The following is a 20620-nucleotide window of genomic DNA, read 5'->3' on the forward strand; positions in this document are numbered from 1 at the left end:
CGAAATGAAATGAAATGAAAAGAAAATAACAAACCGTGTGACATGAAGATCCGGTGAGGGCAATGCGCCCCTTGCTTATTAAACTTCAACTGTTGGTTGTGACTCGCTTCAGTGCCACAAGTTGCATGCAACACACACACACACACACATACACATACAACGCTTTATACGTTTTTCTCTTTTTGGCGCTTTAGCACTGCACTTATGCTTATCAGCGCCCCAGACCCCAAAAGAGCGTGTTAAAGATAAGCCACGCAAGCTTTCATATTGTTTGCTCTACTAAACTCACACACACACAGCCATAAGCATATGTGTATGTGTGTGTCTGTACATCATAAATTATTATTATTGATTTCGATAAAGTGCATAGAACTTCTCACGTTTCCGGTGTTTGTTTCAGTTTCGATTCGGTTTATGCCTGGGAAAAGTTATGCCTGATAAGCTTGCAGCTCTTTGATTAGAACAAAAATAAATAGCTCATAAGCACTTATTATATAAGCAATGTCTATATATTAGACTGTGTGAAAAGTTGCTTAAACTATTTATCAATGCATATAAAACAACAACATAAAATTTAGCTGCTCAGTTTGAAAGTTTTTTGACTTTAATAGTTCCATAAAAAAGACAACATAAATTATTTTGAAAATTACAAAAGTTTTCTTTCGTTTTTTTATAGTAGCTGTTATTTTAATGTCTTCATCTTTTTTTTTTTTTGCTAATTTTTTAAAGGCATAAAAGTGAAAGAAAAGAAAATGTTTAGCTTAGTTAAAAGCAACTTTTAGCTTAATTTCATAGCTAAACAATTAATAGACGCAGTTTTACTTTTACTTTATAAAATTAAAATTTGAAAAAAAAACCTAAATTAACTATAAAACTATAAGATAAATATATTAAAATTTTGAAATGCTTACTGAAGTTTATATAAAAACAGAAGTAAATATAAAACTATAAGATAAAAATATTAAAATTTTGAAATGGTTACTGAAGTTTAAATAGAGTCAAAATTAGTTCATTCGAAATATATGTACAAAGTTCAAGTTAGTTTAACTAAAACTGAAAATCATGAATGAAGTTTTACTTTTATTTTTATAACTCATTGAAAATTAAACAAAATATATAAATTGAAATATTTAATTTTTTTAATTCCTCACTCAATTTTCACTTTACTTTACTTAAATTTTTTTAACTCATTGAGAATTATAACAAATATATTGAATTGAAATATTCAATTTATGTTGAATGCTTACTCAAGTTTCATACAAGTCCAAAACAATTATTTGGAAATATATTTAAAAATCATCAATGCACAAACTTTAATTCTTCAAATTAAAACTGAACATCAATTGCTTAAGATTTTTATATATAAATTTGTATAAATATAAATTCAAAGCGCCTAAGAACACATTGTTTAACTATATATAAGCAGCTTAAAGCTCATTAAAGCTTCCCAAGCGGCCAAAATATTTATTATCAGCGCTTTAGAACTTTCACTGCTTTCGGAAAAGCCGCAAGCTTCTTTTCAATTCTATCAATTTTAATGTTTTTACAATGAAAAGCATTTACCTAACAATTTATGTGAGCTTTCAATTTCGAATTGTGTAAATAAACAACTTTAAGCGGCATAGAAAATGCGACATAATTGTGCTGTAATCCTAACTAATGAACCGACACAAAATACAAGAAGAAGAAGCAATACTATATATATAAAGTATATACAAGAAGGAAAGCAATAATATGCAAATGTATTAAAAAAAGCAGCAGCAGAGACCACCAGGTGTTTGTATCTCACGCTACTCAGTCCGTCCCCCCCCCACTTGACCCTTGTGACCTCCAGTGCTTAGCTTTAGTTCGAGCTGCAGTTGCCATCAAATCAACAAATAAATAGACACATTTTGTGGGCCAAACGTATTAAAATGCAAATCAAACAAGCCCATAAAATTCAACAGAAAATTTAATTAAAATCGATGCGACACATTTCCAAAATGAGATACAAGCAACAACAACAACAACAACAAAAAAAAAACAAGCTGCAAGTTCTTGCAACGCTTTCCACGCTTTCCAAAGCAGCAGCAGCAACGTGGGCAGCGGCCTTTTTGCTTTTGGCTAATCAAAATATTTTTTTTGGCCACAATGCTGCTGCCCCACGCACATTTAAACTTGTTGCATATATTAATACTTGAATAAAATATCAAAATTCATGCATTGTTTAAATATTTAAAAATATAAATTGCGCGTTAAAAATGACAATAAAAAAACCTAAAGACATATTTTAATTTTTAAACAGCAAACAAAATAAAGTTTTAGTTGTGCCAGTTATGCAAAGCTGTTAAACTGGCTGAGCTGGTAGCAAGCAGATCCTAAGTTGATGCGTAACCAACACGCAGATAAGAATCTAATGGACAGTCCAACAACGAAAGAAAATTCTTACAGCCAAAGTAATTTAAGTTAATTAAGATAAGAGTAAGAAACTCAATCAGAAATGGGAAAACAAAACAGCAAAAAGTGTTGGTTATTGATAATTAAATAAGATAAAATACAATTTGACAATAATTAGGCACCAAAAGCTGCAATAACCGTCAAGAGTTAGTTTGGGAATGGGATTAGTAAGAGCAAGAAACAGAATTTTGGGCACTACATAAGAAATTTTGGAGCTAGACTTGAATAGAGAAAAGCTTAGGGAAATTAGGAGAAACGAAGAAGATTTAATAGGAAAATCTTAGGAAATTTAAAAGTAAAGTGAGAATAAAAATAATAGCAATAATAGTAAAGGAAATTTCTAGCTGACAAACAGAAAAAATAATTGTGGAACAATTTGAACTATACGTATAAGATTGAATAGGAAAATCTTAGGAAATTGGTTCTGACTTGATGAGCAATAATAAAACCAATAAAATAATATTAATTGAATTCTAGATATTAAATTGATTAATAAAAATAAATAGGAAAATCCTAGGCAAATTCAAAAGTAAATTGAGTAAAATAATTATAAGAAGAAGAAAAAGAATTTTAAAACAATTTGAACTATATATAAGATTGAATAAGAAAATTTGTTGGATCTGAATGATCACAAAACAATAAATTAACAATAAAATAATATTAATTGATTTCTATATATTAAATTGATAAATAATAAAAAGGAAAATTAAAAGTAAAGTGTTTAAAATAATAATAACAGTAATAAAAGTGAAGGATATTTCTAGTTGGCAATGGGACAAAAAAGAGAAATAATTCTGGGATAGTTTGAACTATATACGTAAAAAGATTAAATATGAATAGAAATTTATACTCAATTTTCAACAATAATAAAACCAATAAAATAATATTAATTAAATTCTACATTATTATAATATATTAAACAATTTAATAGATTAATAATCATTATTAAATTAGTGAATAATAAACAATTATTAAAGCATTTATATCGTTTATGTGAGTTGTCAGACCTTAAGACATTTTACATTTTTATATTTAATGCGCATTTAATTAGCACAAAATTATGTACATTATACAGTTTATTCAACTTTAAGTAATTTTTGTATACAGCTAATTTATATATTTAATTGTCAGTCAGACCGCTAAGCTTAAAGTTTTCTTTTTTTCTGTTGTGTGTGCAGTCAAAGGAAAAACACATGCTGATGATGTGAACGTCAGACGAGGCGACAGACAATGTGACAACAATGCTGGGGGAGCTGCTTTATAGCAGCATCACGTCTACCGGATGGATGCCTAATATATCAAAACAACGCCCAGGCCAGAGTGCGTGGTGAGTGCAAACAGAGCTGGGATTGAAGTCTGTGTAGACATATTTGGGAATTGAAGCAGCTTTGCGCTTAATAATTGTGCAGAGCAGAGAGAGGGGGGGTGAGCAGCACCTACACAACAAAATGTTTAACAAAAGGTCTGTCAAGAGTCAAGGCAATTGCAAGCGGCTGGACGAGCGCTGCGTCTGCCTGGACAGACTGTTTAGCTGTCATTTGTGTGCAGCGAGGCATAGAAATTTTGTTCCCCCTTTAGCCACCACCAAAAATTCATGCACTGCCGTTAATTATGGGAAGATTCTGCTGAAAACTTTCTTTGCTTATAGCCTGGACGCTATGCTTGGTTAGCTAACAAATTTATAGAGCGAAATGCAAATGCCAGCAGAAAAAATAAATAAATTGGTTTATTACATTTTTTCATTAGGCTGAGGCTGAGGCTGAGGCTGAGCATGACGCTGTTTGTCGTTGTCGCTGTCGTCGCGCAAATCAACGACAATCAAATAAAGTTTAAATACATATTTTTATTTCATTACACACTTGAGCAGCGACGAGCGGCGACGAGGTCCGCGCCAGCTTAAGGTCCCATTGTTGGCTTGTCTTGGAGATTCTCAACAGTCTACGCTTGATAATAATGATGTTGATATGATGATAATGCTGCAAATGATGTGCCTCAGCCTCAGTCGCTGTGCCACAGACTTTGCGGCCAAGTGCTAACGATTTGGCAATGGCCACAGCAGCTCGCCTAGTCGCCAAGTTTAGCTGCAAGTTGTGAATTGCTGTATACACTAACCCTAGACATATATATGGCTTTGACTTTAGCGCTATAACTTTGATTTATAATTGAAGCAAGCCGCAGAAATTTATTTACAAATACTTTGACTTTGCGACTGCAATAAACTTGCCACAAGTTTTATGACTTCATATTAACTGCCTAAGCGCTGTCTTTTATATTAATAAAAATAATATAAATATATTTTTTTTGCCAGTGCCTCATAAATAACCATAAACCTGATCTATGTTTATAATAAACCACAATTATTTTACCAACAAGATTTGCCCATCGCAGGATTATAGTGCGGCTCCCATCACGTGTGTGCTACGTTTGGGCCATCTCTAGTTGTGAGGCTATTGCGATTTGTGGCTACAGGTTTTTCCTTCCTTTTATTTTCGCCTTGTGCCTGTGTCTCGCTTTTTGCTTTTTTGCTGTTTTGGTTTTGTTTTATTTTTGGCTTTAAGCTGGTGTGACTGACCAAAGCGACGGATTCGACAAGAGTCGAGAGTTGGGGCACTAGCCTCTGACATCGACACCCCGACTTGGGCTTGAAGCGCGTTGCACAGTGGTGCGCAACAAATAGTTTTTAGTGAAATAGTGCGAATAAAATAGTTGCTGTGTTGAATACTATAGCAAATATATAAAATAAAACTGCAAATGTTGCTAAAAACAGTTGCTGTTTTTGTATAAAACAAGTAACAAATATAAAATGAAATTTGAAAAAATTATAAGTCAAATTTGAAGTAAATTGAAAATCATTTTTAAGCAACATCAGTGGAAAAAATTCAAAAATTAGTCAGATTGAAATAATTTTTTTACTTTAAGTGATGAAATATTATTTTACTCTCAATGATATAAACAATTGTTTACGAAAAATTATATAAGGCTTGATAATTATATTATACTTTATTTTTTATACTGACTTTTTTTATTTTATACGAATTGTTGGTAACTTTTCTTTATTTTATACGAATTATTGCTGACTTTTCTTTATTTTATGCAAATTGTTATACTGACTTTTCATTATTTTATTCGAATTGTTATACTGACTTATTTTTTATTTTATACGAATTTTTGCAGCCACATATTTCAAATAGTAAAAATATACTAGCACACAAAAAAAAATCTATAACTAAAGCTGTTACTAAAAATATATAATCAAGCATTTTTTTTTTATGTTATATATAAATATTTTTCTATATTTTATTTCACACTTAAAAGTTATCTTTGATTGTTATGTTGATTGTAATTGCATGTTTTATGGCTTTTGCCACACTGTGCAGCGCTGCGAATGTAACAACAACAATGTAACTTGTTGGTTACAACAGCAACAACAACAACAACAAGTGAGCTCAGTTCAGCTGCACTGTTAGTATAAATTCTCGCCTTTCATTTTGGCGAGTAGTCACGATTTATGCGAAATCATTATAGGCGAGTTTTTTTTAGTATTTACGACGCGACTTTTATCTGCAGGAAGAAGACACTACACAGACACAAATACATGCGCATATATATACCGATATATATATATATATATTGTATACTATAATTGCAGTTGAGTCAATTAAATACATAGATTGCGGCTTGTCGATAAGACATTAACCTTCTCTACTCGCGCTCTCAGACTTTTACCCAACGCTATATCTTTAACTATATACAAAATGGCAGGTCATTTCACTTAGATTGAAAAGTGTGTGTGTGTGTGGGGCAGGCAGAAAGAAAGGCCTGCCAAGTGGCATGCCCCCTCTAACTTTTGCCGAGAGTCGAGGTTTAAGTAGCGCAACAATTTATGAAGACATGAAATGACTTTGATGTTTTTAGCTGCCGTTGCCCGTTGCAATGCCAAACACTCAGTGAATGTGAATGGTTTATGTTTGCAAAGGAATTGCCAACATTTTGCATGACTTGGCTAAAGAATCGCGCATTGAGCTTTAACTCTTAACTCAAAATTTAGCAATTTGTAATTGACAAACTGTTGCGTGGTAAATAACAAAAAAAAAAAAAAAAGCAAAACCAAAAGACAGCGCAAACGGCACGGAAATGATTGAATTTTAAGATAACTTTATAATTGTGTCTCTCTCGCATTCGCGTAAAACTTGAGTTCAACTTGAAGTTGAAGCTTTGCGGTAAAAGTTAGTTAAAAAAGAAAGACAGCAGAATATACAAAGCTATAGTCATTGCATTGTATTTATTTCGCATTCATTCTTTTAATTTAATGCACAGGAATGAAAACTGTGCTCAGCACTGCTTAAGAGCCGAAGAGCAAATCGAGGCCTTAGCATAATAATATAAATATAAATATTTGGGCAATAGAACATTTTATTGCAAGCTTAGCCTTGAGTTTGATTAATTTATATTTAAACTAAAATATATGTCAGTCTTAAAATATTTTTGAACGATGTCAAAAGGAATGTAAACTGTGCCGAGGACTGCTGAAGCGACCCCAACAGAAATTCTAGGGCTAATCATAATAATATAAATATAAATATTTAGGCAATGCATAATTTTATTGCAAGCTTAGCCTTGAGTTTGATTAATTTATATTTAAACTAAAACGTATGTAAGTCTTAAAATATAAAAGCAATGAAAGCTGTTCTCAGTACTGCTGAAGACTCTAACAGAAATTCTAGGCCTTATCATAATAAATTAATATTAATAATATATAAATATAAATAATTGGGCAATGCAACATTTTGTTGCAAGCTTAAACTATTTAGTTAGCATTTTGTCAAAGTTTGATTAATTTAAATTTAAGTCTAAATATATTTAAACGACATTGGAAATAAAATTATGAAACTTGTATTGATTTTTTCAAAGAAATTATCATCAGCACCTTTTCAACTATTTATTCAACTGTAGCATAATTTTTAAAAAATATTTCTTGTATTAAGGAGTGTCATTATTTATTTGAGCAGTGTCGTTATATACCTGATTTGTTTATAACAAAAGTAAGAGTAAAAAACATTAAGCTTTCAACATACATTTCCAGTTAAATCTTTCACATAAATCACGCATTTCAAGCGTCGCTAAATTCTTAGAAAAAATAAAGTCATTATGCATAATAATTTTGTGTTGTTTCTAATCCGCCACACAACAAACACTTTTAATTTGATTATTTATTTGTCAGCAGCTTTTGAGCCAAAAAAGTTTGTTGGGTCGTGGACTTGATTTCCAAAGTTGTTTTACTTGAATTTTAAGTGCCCGCTGTTTGGTTCATTAGGCAACAATTAAGCAACAGTTAAGCTTATGCTTAATATGCTTAATAATATAAAGCCATGTTTATGCTATAAATAAATACTACACAGTTGAGCATGTAAATAAATAGTTCAAGAAGCTTTTCTTTAAGGCCAAGTTGGCTTTCACTAACCTTAATACTAACAAGAAAGAGAATAAGCAGAGGAAAAGGAAAAGCGCAAGAATTCCAAACACCTCTCAATAGTTTGTGCGGCCATCAATTGTAATCAACACTTTTATGTGATCTAAATCCAATTCACAACTAATTACAAACTGCAATTAACGTGATTTTAGATTTGAAAATAGCGCACTTAACACTTTTAATTGTGTGCTAAATAGTAAAACGACTAAATATAGACGTAAATCAATTGGGCGGCGTGTATATAAAATTCCAGCAAATGAGCAGACAAGTTGGAATTTATATATGAGCGCTTAATTTATTCAATTCCTGGTAACTAGCAAAGTCAAAGCGAATGCAGTTAAGAGTCATTGCACTTAAGTCTAGAGCAGCTTTTAGCACAATGGAAGTTGCAATTCAAAGGTTGATATTGATCTATGATTCGTAGAATTTTAACAGCTGCTGATTAGCTAAATGCAGTGGCACTAACACTATGAAAACATCACTAGCAAGTTAAAAGGAAATTAGCCCTCATAGCTGCCATATAGATTACAAAATATTTAGCTAGAAAATATATAAATTAAGTTTACTATAAGCTAAGCTAAGCAATTAGCTTTGCTACTGCGTAATGCAAACAATTTTATAACAATAATAATAGTTAAAATGCAATATTAGCATAAATAGTTAATCAAATAATTAATTTCTAATTAGATAAATTTTAAATTTGTTTAGATGCAGCTAATTCTTTTTGCACTAATAAATAAAAGACTTTTATTAAACTAAATTTAGCGCACAACTTTTATCTATAATTAGCTTGCAGCGCTTATTTTAACATATTTGTCAATTTTGATGATTATGAAGTGCAATTTATAGTCTCATAGCGCAGTCTATTAAGATTAAGTACAGCTCCCTCTATTCCAGCCCTAGACTCATCTACATTGCAGCTCTACCCCTGCTGCTGCTTAATTTCTTATCTTGTAAGTAGTTTTGTTTATTTACACTTTATGTGTGTGCGCGTCTGTCGCTGCTGCTGCCGCTGCTGCAGTCGCAGTCGCTGTCTATGTTTTTAAGTGTTTTGTTTTGCTTTATTTCTTACTTGTTTTTTAAGCAAGCGATTAGTGGCAGCGGCGGCTTCCGTTTATGTCTGTGTGTGTGCGTGTGTGTGTGAATTGTTGGCGAGGGACAATGAAAATTTGTTGCTTGACAAAATAAAAACAAAACGTTTTCCATTTGCCAACACACATGCATACATAAGTGGAGCCTGTCTACACGCACTCGACTAATGTCAATTGTCAATGTATTGGAAATAACAGCCAAATCAATGTGAATGAGACTACGGACGGACGGACAGCCACTCAATGATTGTTATTAGTGCATTGCTTGTGGAGTGCGTCTGTGTATATCTAATTTAGCATTGATGTGTACATTAAGTTTTTCGTATTGCTAGGCATACAAATTGTCGTAAAACATTAGTGTCCCTTGAGATTAGAGAGAGCCGTCGAGCATGTTGGGAACAGCGAAAAGTTGGAAGTTGTCGTAGCGCCGCAGGGGCGGAGTTTGTGGGCTAGGAAAAAAGGCTGGCTCATCGCCCTTTTATTTGACATAGGCAATATTTATTGCGAATTCATTTTAATGTAGAAGAAACTAAACGCAGACAAGCTCACAAACACACACACACACACACACATAGACAGCAGCGAGCCCGTGTCGCTCTGACAAAGCAAAATGCCGAAATACGAATACGCCAGCAAAATAAATAAATACACACACACACAGACAAACGCAGCAGACTGACAGACAGACTGAACGGGCAGCAAATTTCAGTAGCACAGCATTCAGCGCTGCTGTGCGAGTGAGCAACACTTAGCCCAGTGCAAGCGAGAGCGCGCATACAAATTTCGACAGAGGGTAAGTTGTGCGTTTGTCCCACCCAAAAACGTCAGGAAATCCTTTGTGTATGCGTCTGTGCTACTGCGTATGTGTGTGTGTGCGCATTTGTTTGTCAACTGGCCATAGCATAAAAATGCTAATACAAAAATATACTAACTACCAGCAAATTGTTCGTGTGTAAGTGAGTTGTTATTGTTGTTGTTGTTGCTGTTGTTGGCACCTATACACAAATTGAGTGAGGTAAACTAAAATGGCCACACTTACCGTTTACTTAGTCGAAAGTGTTAAGTCAATAACAAACAGCCAAACAGCACGTTTATTCCAAAAACAAATTTTTTTATCACCGTATAGCACACAAGTAAATTTCACGCACAGTTAGAGTAGCATATTAAATGATGCTCTGAGCACTTGCAAAATTACCGCTTTTGTATTATTGCTTATTGCGCTTTTGTATTCCGATTCTTTCTTATTTCTTATTTACTTTTTGTTGTTGTTGTATTATTGCTATTGCTTGCCTGCTAGTCGCCAAACGAAATTCAGGAATTTCAAGTGGAAATCTCGTTTGAGCACCTTTTCAATGGTAATACTGCGACGGCGGCGTTGGAGTTGTTGTTGTTATTATTGTGTTGTTAGCCGCTAAGAAAACTTTTGCACCGCCACCATAAAATTTTTGGTGGCCTTTTTGCTTATTGGAAAACAGTCACACTAACAAAACTAGTTTCGTTCTTGTTTTTCTAATCAGAGTTAGCACTCAAGGCTTCAAATTCTGTTCGCCGTCGTTTAATTCATTACACTTATTTAATTCGAATTGTATTTTTGCCGCTGCGCGAAAAACACGTCCGCTCGCTTTCACCGTCAATATTATTTTAATTTTGTTTTAGTCTAAACAGCTATCAAAGGAAAGTTCGAACATTGTGCGAGCGAGAGATCCGTGTTCGAGTTCGTCTCAAACGCCGACGATAGCTATTTGTAATCGCTTCTTTGTTGCTATCGGCATTGTAAGATTTGAAATTGCTATGAAATGTTTGCAATGGAAATCATATTATAATATTATAATTCCTCTAGCAAGCAATTTACAGCTAATAATATTTTTAGCCTCTTTAATGCCATATAAAACATATGAGCGCTTTGCAACATGTTTCGGAAGCTATTGGTCAAACAGTGCTGGGAAAGTCGCTTGAGTAGCTAAATCTAGCTTTTTTGCAACGATAGATTTACGCGCTCACAATAATATACAATTAAACTAATTTGATTTAGCATTTTCGATTTATATACATAAACTATAACTCAGTAGTGCTAACGCTTAGGCAATAGCCGTAAGAACAAATATTGTAGGTAAAACTGACGGGGACACCCTGCAGCGCGGCGTTGCCAACTAGCATTATGCAGAGCAATTGGCAACATTTGTGACAAAGGCGCGTGCGTGACGTTTTTAAAATACTGCAGATTAGTTTGTTGCATTTATAAAAAAATGTACGATGCGCATGTGGAAAACAACAAAATGTACTTAAAATTAGTGACAGGCCTGCAAAAAATCAGTAACGAAAGTGGCAGACTCGTTTCTGCTGCGTCGTTTCCGTGAACCTTTGTTTAGGCGCTTCCGTTTCAAAAGGGCAAAAGATGACTGGTCACGTTTATTAATCGGCTTAAAATTGAGGTTGCCCTGCGCAAATGCGTAGCACTTAACTACCCGACACGTCTGGGTTCCAGCGACGTCAGACGTTAAGCATAAAATATGAGAGGGGTTGCTGGTAATGCGTTGAAAAAAATATTTAAAGATTTACATAGCTTTTGTTTATAACATTGTCTGCTAAGCATGTAACTATGAACAAAAGGCATGTGCCAGCTGCGAGGAAGCTGCCAAAGAAAGCAAAACTGGACGCCAAGAGGAATTCAAAAACTACGGATATAAATTGAAATGTTTAGATCAGTTGAGGTCAAATCACTTACCCTTTGTTTATTTGCATTGGTTTCTTGCCATGAAACAAATCCAACTGACCAGTTCTTCTGCTGCTTCTTAAGCTTAATGCTACATTTCTTAATTTAACTATAAAGTTGTCACTATAAAATTGACAATAGCAATTAACACATTCATAATTCATCAAAATACATATATTATATAATTCGTTATAGTAGTATATTCTAGAGAGCTACAAAATAGTATTCGTGTATAACTAGGTGCTAATCAAGTCTAGAAAGCAAAGCAGATATGTGATCCTCTCAGTAGTATTAGTATATGTGTACGATATTAGTCATTAAATCACAGATGTATTATTATTACTTTGACCCGCACGCTGCTGCGTCAGTGTGACGCCCACGCCAGGCGTCTGATCTGGTGGCTCGGCATTAAGCACTAGATTCTCAATCGAACGAAACGAGGCATCCTCCAGATGTGTGGACATGGCGGGCGGACGTGGCAACGTGTGGGCAATGCCAGCGCTGAAGCGAGGCGGACGATGACGCACAGAGGAACGCAATATGGTGACCACATCCTCTGCGGTATAGGGACGTTGTTGTTCCTGTGCGCCCTGACCACGCTGCAGCGTAGGCGTGCTCGAGGCCGAGGCGGGACGCTGCAGCTTGCGGCCAAGCGACTGTGAACGTTGTGCGTAACCAACTGGACGCTGATCAATCTCAATGGACTCGGGACTGCTGCTATCAACAACGTCAGTGGTGTGTACACTTGAGCCCGAGGGATTGGTCAGTATGGTGAGATAATCAGGCGGCGCAGCATTCGAGGGTGATTCGGCATCAAGTGTTAAGACGGGACGTGCGCCAAGTACACTAAACATTGTAAATTTTTAGATTAAATCTTTGAATTGAATTGCTAAGCTGCAAGCTGCTTACCGACGCACGCTGCGTCGAATGCTCTGACGCAAAAGTTTGGCCAAACGGGCACCCGTGGCAGTTGTATAGGACGGCGGCGGTGTATACTTGGGCGGTGCATCATTCTGTAGCTCATGCTGCACTTGTTCCTGCTGCTGTGTGGTAGCATTACGTCGTCCAAGCGCAGATCTTTGACGCGCCGACGGACGACGCAGCTCATCACCATCCTCAGGCGGACGATACAGCAGCTGTATGCGCTATAAATAAGAAATAGATTAATGCAAAGTACAAATAAACAAAATAAATGAAGGGTACCTCCAATATGTCTGCAGGACCGCTCGTTAAGTAGCGATAGATTTGCACTATAGCCGTTACGGGTATAATCAAGACAATGCCGATTTGTATAAGGCTGCCCATTTTGCGGCTCCAGTAAAGAAAATAGCTCTTGCCGCGCCAATAATAGAACTGATTTGACAGCGAGGCCTTGTAGTCAATCACAGAGAGCGTTATCAGACCTATGGGCAGCAGCACATTCCAGGATAACGCCAGAAACGCAGACATGGAGCCGCACATGCGCAGATCATTGACCAAATCATCGCCATTGTAGGGACGGCCGCGTATCAGAAAGACGCCAAAGATTTGCGCTGCCCATATAATGGGTATAAACCAAGCGCCGCCCAGCAAAAAGTCCACATAATACAATATGGAAATGCCCATTTCTGTGGCAAAGGGTATGCTCAGCAGCAGTCCAGTGACGCAGCTTAGCAGCACGGAGCTGGTCGAGTTGCCCAAGGCGCTGGAAATGGGTTTCCACATGACGCACAGTTGCGCTAGACCAAAGCACGCAAACATGCCAAAGGCTACAGCAGCCCATACCCAAGAGATGACATCGCTGGCCAACGATAGCACCGCAGGCAAAAGTTCGGTAATAAAACGCAGCGCCTGAAATCCGCTTTCAATATGTATAATCGTCTTATTGCGTCTATAGGTTTCGCCTATGAAGGAAGAATAGTGTGGCACCAATGCGCGTGGATAGGACAACAATTGTGGATTAGTGTGCGCCTGCAGCGAATACACCGAAGTAGAGCTCTCTGGAAATTCTGCAATACACAAATAATTAGCCATAGCTTAAATGCAAGTTAAGTTGCTGCTTACCAAATGATCCAGGCACATAGATATAGCCATGATGCCGCAATATTTGCGCACAGCAAATCGCCAGCAGCGCAACTGCAGCCAGCGCCAACATTGTTAGCAGCACTATTAATATAGCATCTCGCCTTAAGGTTGTTTTGCCTGCCGTTGCATGCGTACGACTTGTTATGGCTATAACAGAGGCACCCAGCAGTCCCCAGGTGAGAAATGTCTCCTGTGCAGCCGCCGTCCAAGTATTCGAGTTCACCAGAAAGTCATCCAAGTCGGTAAAAATATTCTGTGCATATAAAGAGATAAGCAATTAGTATGGGAAATTAAGAACAACATACAGCCATAATATTGATTGAAGCATTGCCAACGTAAAAATGTTCTGGTTAAATTAACATTCGAATAAATATAATGGAATAATTATGTTTAGAGCAATATAATGCATACAGATTGATTGAGAAAATAAAGAAAATAAATAATTAGCAATTACAAATTGATAAACACTTTTGAATAGATTAAAAAGCGGTATATACAAAAATTACTTATAGTAGGTAATTGTGAATTTTAAAGTGTAAAACATATTTGAACAGGCTGCAGTTTCTTCAAAGTAAAAATACATTTACAATCTCAATTCATACTTTGGATTAAAGTAGTTGATTCAACATTTAAATGCATATAATAGAAAACCTCTTATAATAAACTCTAATCTAATCTCAATATATGAATTCTAGCTCTTCTTAATTAGCTTGTCTCCCGCTTCCATTTCAAATCCCCACCTGAAGACTTGCTGGATCCACCACGCTCACAAATTTGCCAGTGACTGCAATTAGCGCCATCAGCGGCAATGTGTTGATGAGAAATGCGAGCTTGCCCAGCGACTTTAGACCCTTGCAGAGTATCAAGAACACCGCTGCCCAGATGAGGGCCAAGTAGAAAGCCAGCTGCTGAACAAAAAACAAACGTTATAGCAGCGAATCAAAAAGGAAAAGCACAACTTACGCGATCGTTAACATGGAAGCGCACACCACTCGACTTGGCCAGATGCATATCCTTGGCCATGTGCAGTCGCTGCAGCACAACGACATTGAAGTACTCGGCCACAGTGTGCGTCAGATTGCCCGTATCGTTGGTATCATAGCGATAGGGAAAGGCTAGCTCCTGCCAGCGGTAAACGCTGCGTGTGGGCGTGGGGAAGACGTCGCGCAGGTAAACCAAGATCCAGGCAACCGATACCGTTGAATAGATAGCTAGAAAGCATTGCACCATAACCAGCGCAATGCCGACGCCACAGCAAATGGGACTTATTTTCCACATGGAGACGGGACCCGCTTTGATTTTGGCGCCCAAACACATTTGCAGCCAAAACAAAGGAATACCAAAGAGTATGGAGAGCATAAGAAATTGCAGCAGAAAGTTGCCGCCATAGTTGATGGTGAGCACGGCAAAGCGACAAAGATTAAAGACGCCCACAGTGCAGCCAAGCAGCGCCAAGCTGCGACTGCAGGCATGCGGCCAATAGCTATTGAAGCCACATTTCTCACGCAGCAGCTGCAGCTGTGGCTCCAGCGGCGCAATGCTATTGCTAACGCTGCTGCTGCCGGCGCTGCACATGGTCGTCTGCGTATTCTGTGCCAGCTCCAGCTGCTGCTGCTCTGCCGTTTGGCTGGCGGTGAAGCTGTCGCTGCCCGAGCTGCTGCTGCTGCTGCTGTTGCTGCTCACCATGGACACCGGACTGGGTATGCGTGAGGAGCGTGTGGAACTTAGCTCCGAGCAGAGCGTGGACATCATTGCATGCGTTGGCGTCTCCAGCTGCTCACGTTGTCGCGTCGACTGCGCTGCGGGCGCACTCTGCGGTCGGCTTGTTGGCGATACAATGCCACGCACTGGACTCATAGTGGGATGCCCCTCCAGACGACGACCATACTGACGTGGTCGCTGCTCCAGCTGCTCGCTAACAGCGCGCGCTGTGCGCTGCTCGTTCTGCAGCAAATTGTCAAAGATATGCGCCTCGGTTAGCATTTGCAACGCGCGTCCCGGTGGCGCCTCCTGTGATAAACAGCGACGCATTTCTTGCGTTGCGTGTCGCTCGCTGGGCAAATTAACCAGCAGCATGTGTGGCTCCAGCGCCTGCTCCACTTGCTCGCCGCTCTCTTTGGTATTCTCATCAGCTTGTCCCAAGGCACGTCGCAGCGACTGACGTCGTCGCCATACCTCGCCTGCTGCACTGCCCTCAGTTTCCGCAGCGCCTGTTTATAAATTAAAACACAACAATTAACACTTGTTTATAACAGACTTTCACTAATTCAACAAATTTCATGACCTGCGCCGCTGCCTTTCACATTCTTGCTCTACTTCTGTTGCTTGCCTTTTCGACTTGACTTAGAGCCTATTTTAACAACTTGTTGTACAAGCATTCTTTTATTTATGACTATAATTAGGGCCTGTCTGCTTATAATTGCTTTAATTCATTTAATCATAGCACGCAAAGTGTGTTAACTACAGTCAAAAACTTGCTAGAAAGATTAAGCTTATCTCAAGTGCTTCAAAAATTCACACAACACACAGTGTAATAGAAATTTTTGAATGAATGTTTGATTCCCAATGGAAAACTAATTGTTTTTTTATTATACTTGATTTATGCGTTATCACAAAATGTCAAAAAACATGCTTAGATATTTATTTTATGCAAAAAAAACTCTAATCATTAAAAAAATAACCTACTTTATTGGTCTCCAATGACTCAATTCTGTCTAAATTTGCATTTTTAATTTAGTGCAATTTTGTTTTTATCTTTTCAAGATTAAAATGCATGAATCATTGAATTATAACTTGTTTGATTTCAAATTCTGCTTGCTGAACTAACTAATTTTACTGCCTTATATTTGCTAAACATTCGCTGCACTAAACACAAAATTAGTTACACTTAAATTGTTAAATAGTTTACCTTTTGCACCTGTTGTTGGCGTCAGACCGCAGCTGAAAGTTTTGCGCATTTGATGACCGCGCTGAAACTCATGGGCATCTAATGCTGACGTCGCTGCTGCTGCTGACTCCTCAGTCAGCTGTCTTTGGGGCTGCTGCTTGCGTTTGCCACTTAGCGGCAACGTGCGTGTGCGTGCATCAGCTGGTGGCAGCTGTGCGGCAAAGAGCAGCGATTGTGGTGGCTCATCTTGGTCTAGCTGCTCCAGATAATTGTCCAAGTCCATTAAATAATGCTCGAGCTTATCATCATCGGAGCAAGTGGCGCTTGAATTAAGCGATGAGCTGCAATTGCCATGCACATCCAAAATGGCATCCAGCTCGTTGAGCACATTGAAAGCTTCCTCATCCACCAGTGACTCCGCCGTGCTTTGCTTAATGGGCGTGCTCAGCGGCGGCTCCGGATTGTGTTCACAGAATGCAGCGCATTCCTCATCCAATGGCAATGCGGGCATTTTGAAGCCCAAACTTTGCGCACTTGGTGGTGAGTGGAATCCGTGCGGCGTTTGCTGTATTTCAATTAGATCCTCATCGCTTGGCTCGTCGTCGTAATAGTCGCAGGCTTGCTTTATTGATTCGCTTGACAAACTATTCGAGAGACCATAACTCTCTGGCTCTCTTGATGCAATTTGCACTTGCTGCTGCTGCTGTTGTTGTTGCTTACGTTGCTCTTTAGCTGTTTTTGGCGTGGGCAAGCTTGCGTAGGCGTTTGAATTGCGCTTAAATTCCCGGCTCATTGCCGCTCCTCCCACTACTCGCTCTTTATTGTTCATTTTGTGAGCATATCAGCTGTTGTTTTGATTGCAAGCGCCGTTGCACAAGCAGTGTTGCCAATTTAGCTTATTTTTGGCTAATTTAGCTAATTTTCTATTTTTTTAATGCAATTGCTGAAAATACATATAAAAAATAATTAAAATCAATAAATGGTGTGCCATTCAATAATATTTTTTTCTAATTTTTTGTTCTGTTCAACATCCTTACTGACCAGCAGTAGTGTTGGCTAGTGAGCCAAACTCGTTGTGGCAGGTCAGTGCGCGCGCCTAACGGTGCATGCTAACAATTTGAAATATAACACCTGTGCGCTTGAATGGCATATTTTATATATATTTTTTTTTTATTTAAAGCGATAGACAAGTGCAATCAAATGCAAACAAGCGCGTGCTTCTGCGCACGTGAAAGAAACATCTGTCCCAGGCAAAGCAACAACACTAACCAGAAAATGAAATAAATAAATAAAAAGTAGTAGCAACAAATATATAGACAGATGTATGGTATATATGTTTGTTTGTATGTAGCTAGCTGAGGCAAAAGCAAAGCAGCGTGCAATGTTCATTCAACTGATCAGGTGAACGTACTTCCGTTCATAAGTTTTTGCTGTTTTTTTTTTGCGTTTGATTTTTTTTAAGGCTGATTGTGTGGCAAGGGAGTGCCCACAATATAAAAAATATGAAATATAAATGTTGTTTCCAAGCAGGGCTGCAAAATTTAATTTCTATGTGATTTTCGAGTTGCACTTGAAATCCAAGTAAGCTTATTTGGTTCGGAGCAGCTACTGCTGGTGGTGGTAGCATAGTTTTAAATGTAATTCCAGTTTTGAACCGGTTTGCAGCCCTGATACACACACTCCTCTATGCGTATTGTTGTATGTATGTCTAGTGTCTTGCCTCGATTAAGCCAAATGTCTTTTAGTGGCCAACAGCATAGCTACAAGAGCTACAACAGCTCCGGTTTGCTGCTTGTTATTATTATTTCTTTATTTTGCATATAACCGTGACCTTCTAACGAGGTGTATATTTTTTGTCAGGCAGCTATAAAAATGTTAACACAATGTGAAGCAAACACAAACTGCGTGCACAAGCCGCCACAAGAGAGAGAGCGCGAAAAAGAGAGAGGGAGGGAGTAGATCGCAAAATAAACGCCTTTTGTGTGAACTACTTTATTTAAGCTAACAGAATGAGAGCAATGGCGGGAGGGCAGCGTTAGCGGGCAGCAGTTTGTATATTAATTGTTGACTCAAGAGGTCAGATTATTTAGCATACAAATGCCATTGATCGCGAATTCACATACTCTTGCAAGCAGTTGAACCTTACCGTTAAATTTCGAGTAAAAGTAAACAATGCAATAAGCAATTAGTGCACGTGAGCGAGAGAGTGAGAGAGAGCGAGCGAGCGAGCAAGAAAGGTGGAGTGAGGGCTGGCTACTGACCTTCACGAGCGCGTTAAATGATAAACAGTTTCAAAGACAGACAGACAGACACAGCTGCAACTTGTTTTAATTTCATTTGCTAAAACTCGCAATTTTACAATGAACATTGACATTCAGCACAAAATTAAAATAAAACTAGTTAATCGACAAGTTTGGAGAGCAAGCGATTAATGCACACACACACACACACACACACAAACAAGCGCACGCAGCGCAGCTAAACAAACTGAGAGCATAAGAGCGTAGCATGCATACATACACACACACATACACATTAATATGTTTGCAATGCTGCTGCAGCGAGAGTTTAATTCAACTCGGGATTAATCTTGTGCTTGCATGTGTCTGTGTGTGTGTGTACGTGTGAACGCCAATTGCATGCATGAGTAATAGTAGCAAACATTTCTATTTCAAATGGCAATTAAGTTCAAAAAATCAACTATTGCAACGATCACTTACATATACATATGCAAGCGAGCGCACACTCAACCACAAACGATAAACTCAAATTCAAAACAAGAACGCGGAATTTATTACTATTTACATGATAAATATATAGACACATACATATATACGTATATATCAGCGTTTTAACGGTAACTGTCTCCCTGCTGTTGAAATACTTTTTTTTTCGACAACACTCACACACACACACACATTACGCGCGCCCCAGTTGTATGGAATAACTGTTCTTATGGCAACCCAAAAAGTACAAACAACAAAAATTAAAACTGCTGAGCTTCTGATTTTTTGTTGTTTTATGTTTATATTATATGCATAATTTTTTGGGGCGCAAGCTTTTTGTTTGGGGGAATACCTTGGGGATTTGTCACACAGTTGAGTGTGTCAGCGCCACCTGGCGTCATCTGCTTGGCATTTGACACCAATAAAAAAAATTCAACCAGAATCAAATGAAAACAGAGACGCGACGCTCAGATTTTTAGAGGATGATCCACCAATTGAGAAAGAGTTGCTTGCATACGTGTTTCTACATGCCTCGGTGTGTGTGTGTGTTTGTTTCTGTGTGTGAGTGTATTTTGTGCTTGTTTCGAAACGAAAAACGCGGCCAGCCAACAATTTAAAGATTATTTTGTTACAAACTTACAAAACGTAAACGTATCAAGAGTAACAGGCACCACCACCAACACTAAGCACGAGCACAAATAGTACAAAATGCAATGGAAGAGGGGAGCGCGCGTTGGCGTTGCTTCTTCTGCTTTACAATAATGTTGCTGCACTCCGTAACTCTCACTCACTTCACTTGCTAGCTTGTTCTCGCTCGCACACTTAGCAGCAGATACGCATTTAGTATCTTGTTTTTCTTCTAAATTTATCTTTTATCCGCCTATTTATTCCACTATTCTTTACAATTTCGTATTGTTTGCGTTATTTACGTTGCCGTCGTTACCACAGCGCACAACTAATTTTATTTCACAATAAACAAAAACTGGCGCAAAATAAACATACACTTCAACGTTACTAAAGTAAATTTATTCTCGTTTGATATTTATTAAATCTTTTTAAAATTACTTTCAAGTTTTAAGATCGGACACGCGCGACGCGACAAGCAACAACAAGAAACATAAAATAAATCGTTATCGTTGTTGTCATCACTTAGCTATGTCATTGTTATTGTTATCGAACGATAGTTCTGTTATTAATAGCATATTAACATTTTGCTGTCTTTAATAGGAGCGC

The 20620-nt window shown here is 37.6% G+C and overlaps 2 protein-coding genes across 3 annotated transcripts in view; both read right to left on the reverse strand.

The window, feature by feature from the left end:
* The window catches only part of LOC108596569 (protein slit), a 67074-nt gene extending 56486 nt beyond the window's left edge, over positions 1 to 10588 (reverse strand). The window contains exon 1 of the mRNA XM_017982475.2: positions 10037 to 10588. The gene's annotated coding sequence lies outside the window, so the exon portion shown is untranslated. The remainder of the gene's footprint in view (positions 1 to 10036) is intronic.
* A 1290-nt stretch (positions 10589 to 11878) lies between these two features.
* On the reverse strand, positions 11879 to 20436 carry LOC108597311. Of its 2 annotated transcripts, none has more exons than XM_017983797.1 (8): positions 20028 to 20436; positions 16683 to 17604; positions 14738 to 15984; positions 14515 to 14679; positions 13754 to 14027; positions 12914 to 13698; positions 12620 to 12855; positions 11879 to 12556 (listed from the first exon to the last, which is right to left on the reverse strand). In XM_017983797.1, the coding sequence occupies exons 2-8, from the start codon at positions 17488 to 17490 to the stop codon at positions 12028 to 12030; spliced, it is 4044 nt and encodes a 1347-aa protein (XP_017839286.1). In that variant the 5' UTR covers positions 17491 to 17604; positions 20028 to 20436; the 3' UTR covers positions 11879 to 12027. The 2 variants fall into 2 exon arrangements, with proteins under 2 accessions (XP_017839286.1, XP_017839285.1); XM_017983796.1 differs by having other exon boundaries at positions 14515 to 14682.
* Positions 20437 to 20620: the final 184 nt, after the last annotated feature.

The sequence above is a fragment of the Drosophila busckii genome, chromosome 2R (genome assembly GCF_011750605.1).
Source record: "Drosophila busckii strain San Diego stock center, stock number 13000-0081.31 chromosome 2R, ASM1175060v1, whole genome shotgun sequence".
Lineage (NCBI taxonomy): Eukaryota > Metazoa > Arthropoda > Insecta > Diptera > Drosophilidae > Drosophila > Drosophila busckii.

Coding starts and splice junctions, on each gene's coding strand:
- LOC108597311 (XM_017983796.1), bottom strand. CDS start 17,490: ATGAACAATAAAGAGCGAGTAGTGGGAGGAGCGGCAATGAGCCGGGAA. Junction 15,985..16,682: donor GCCAACAACAGGTGCAAAAG/GTAAACTATTTA, acceptor ATTTATAAACAG/GCGCTGCGGAAACTGAGGGC. Junction 13,699..13,753: donor CTATGTGCCTGGATCATTTG/GTAAGCAGCAAC, acceptor TGTGTATTGCAG/AATTTCCAGAGAGCTCTACT.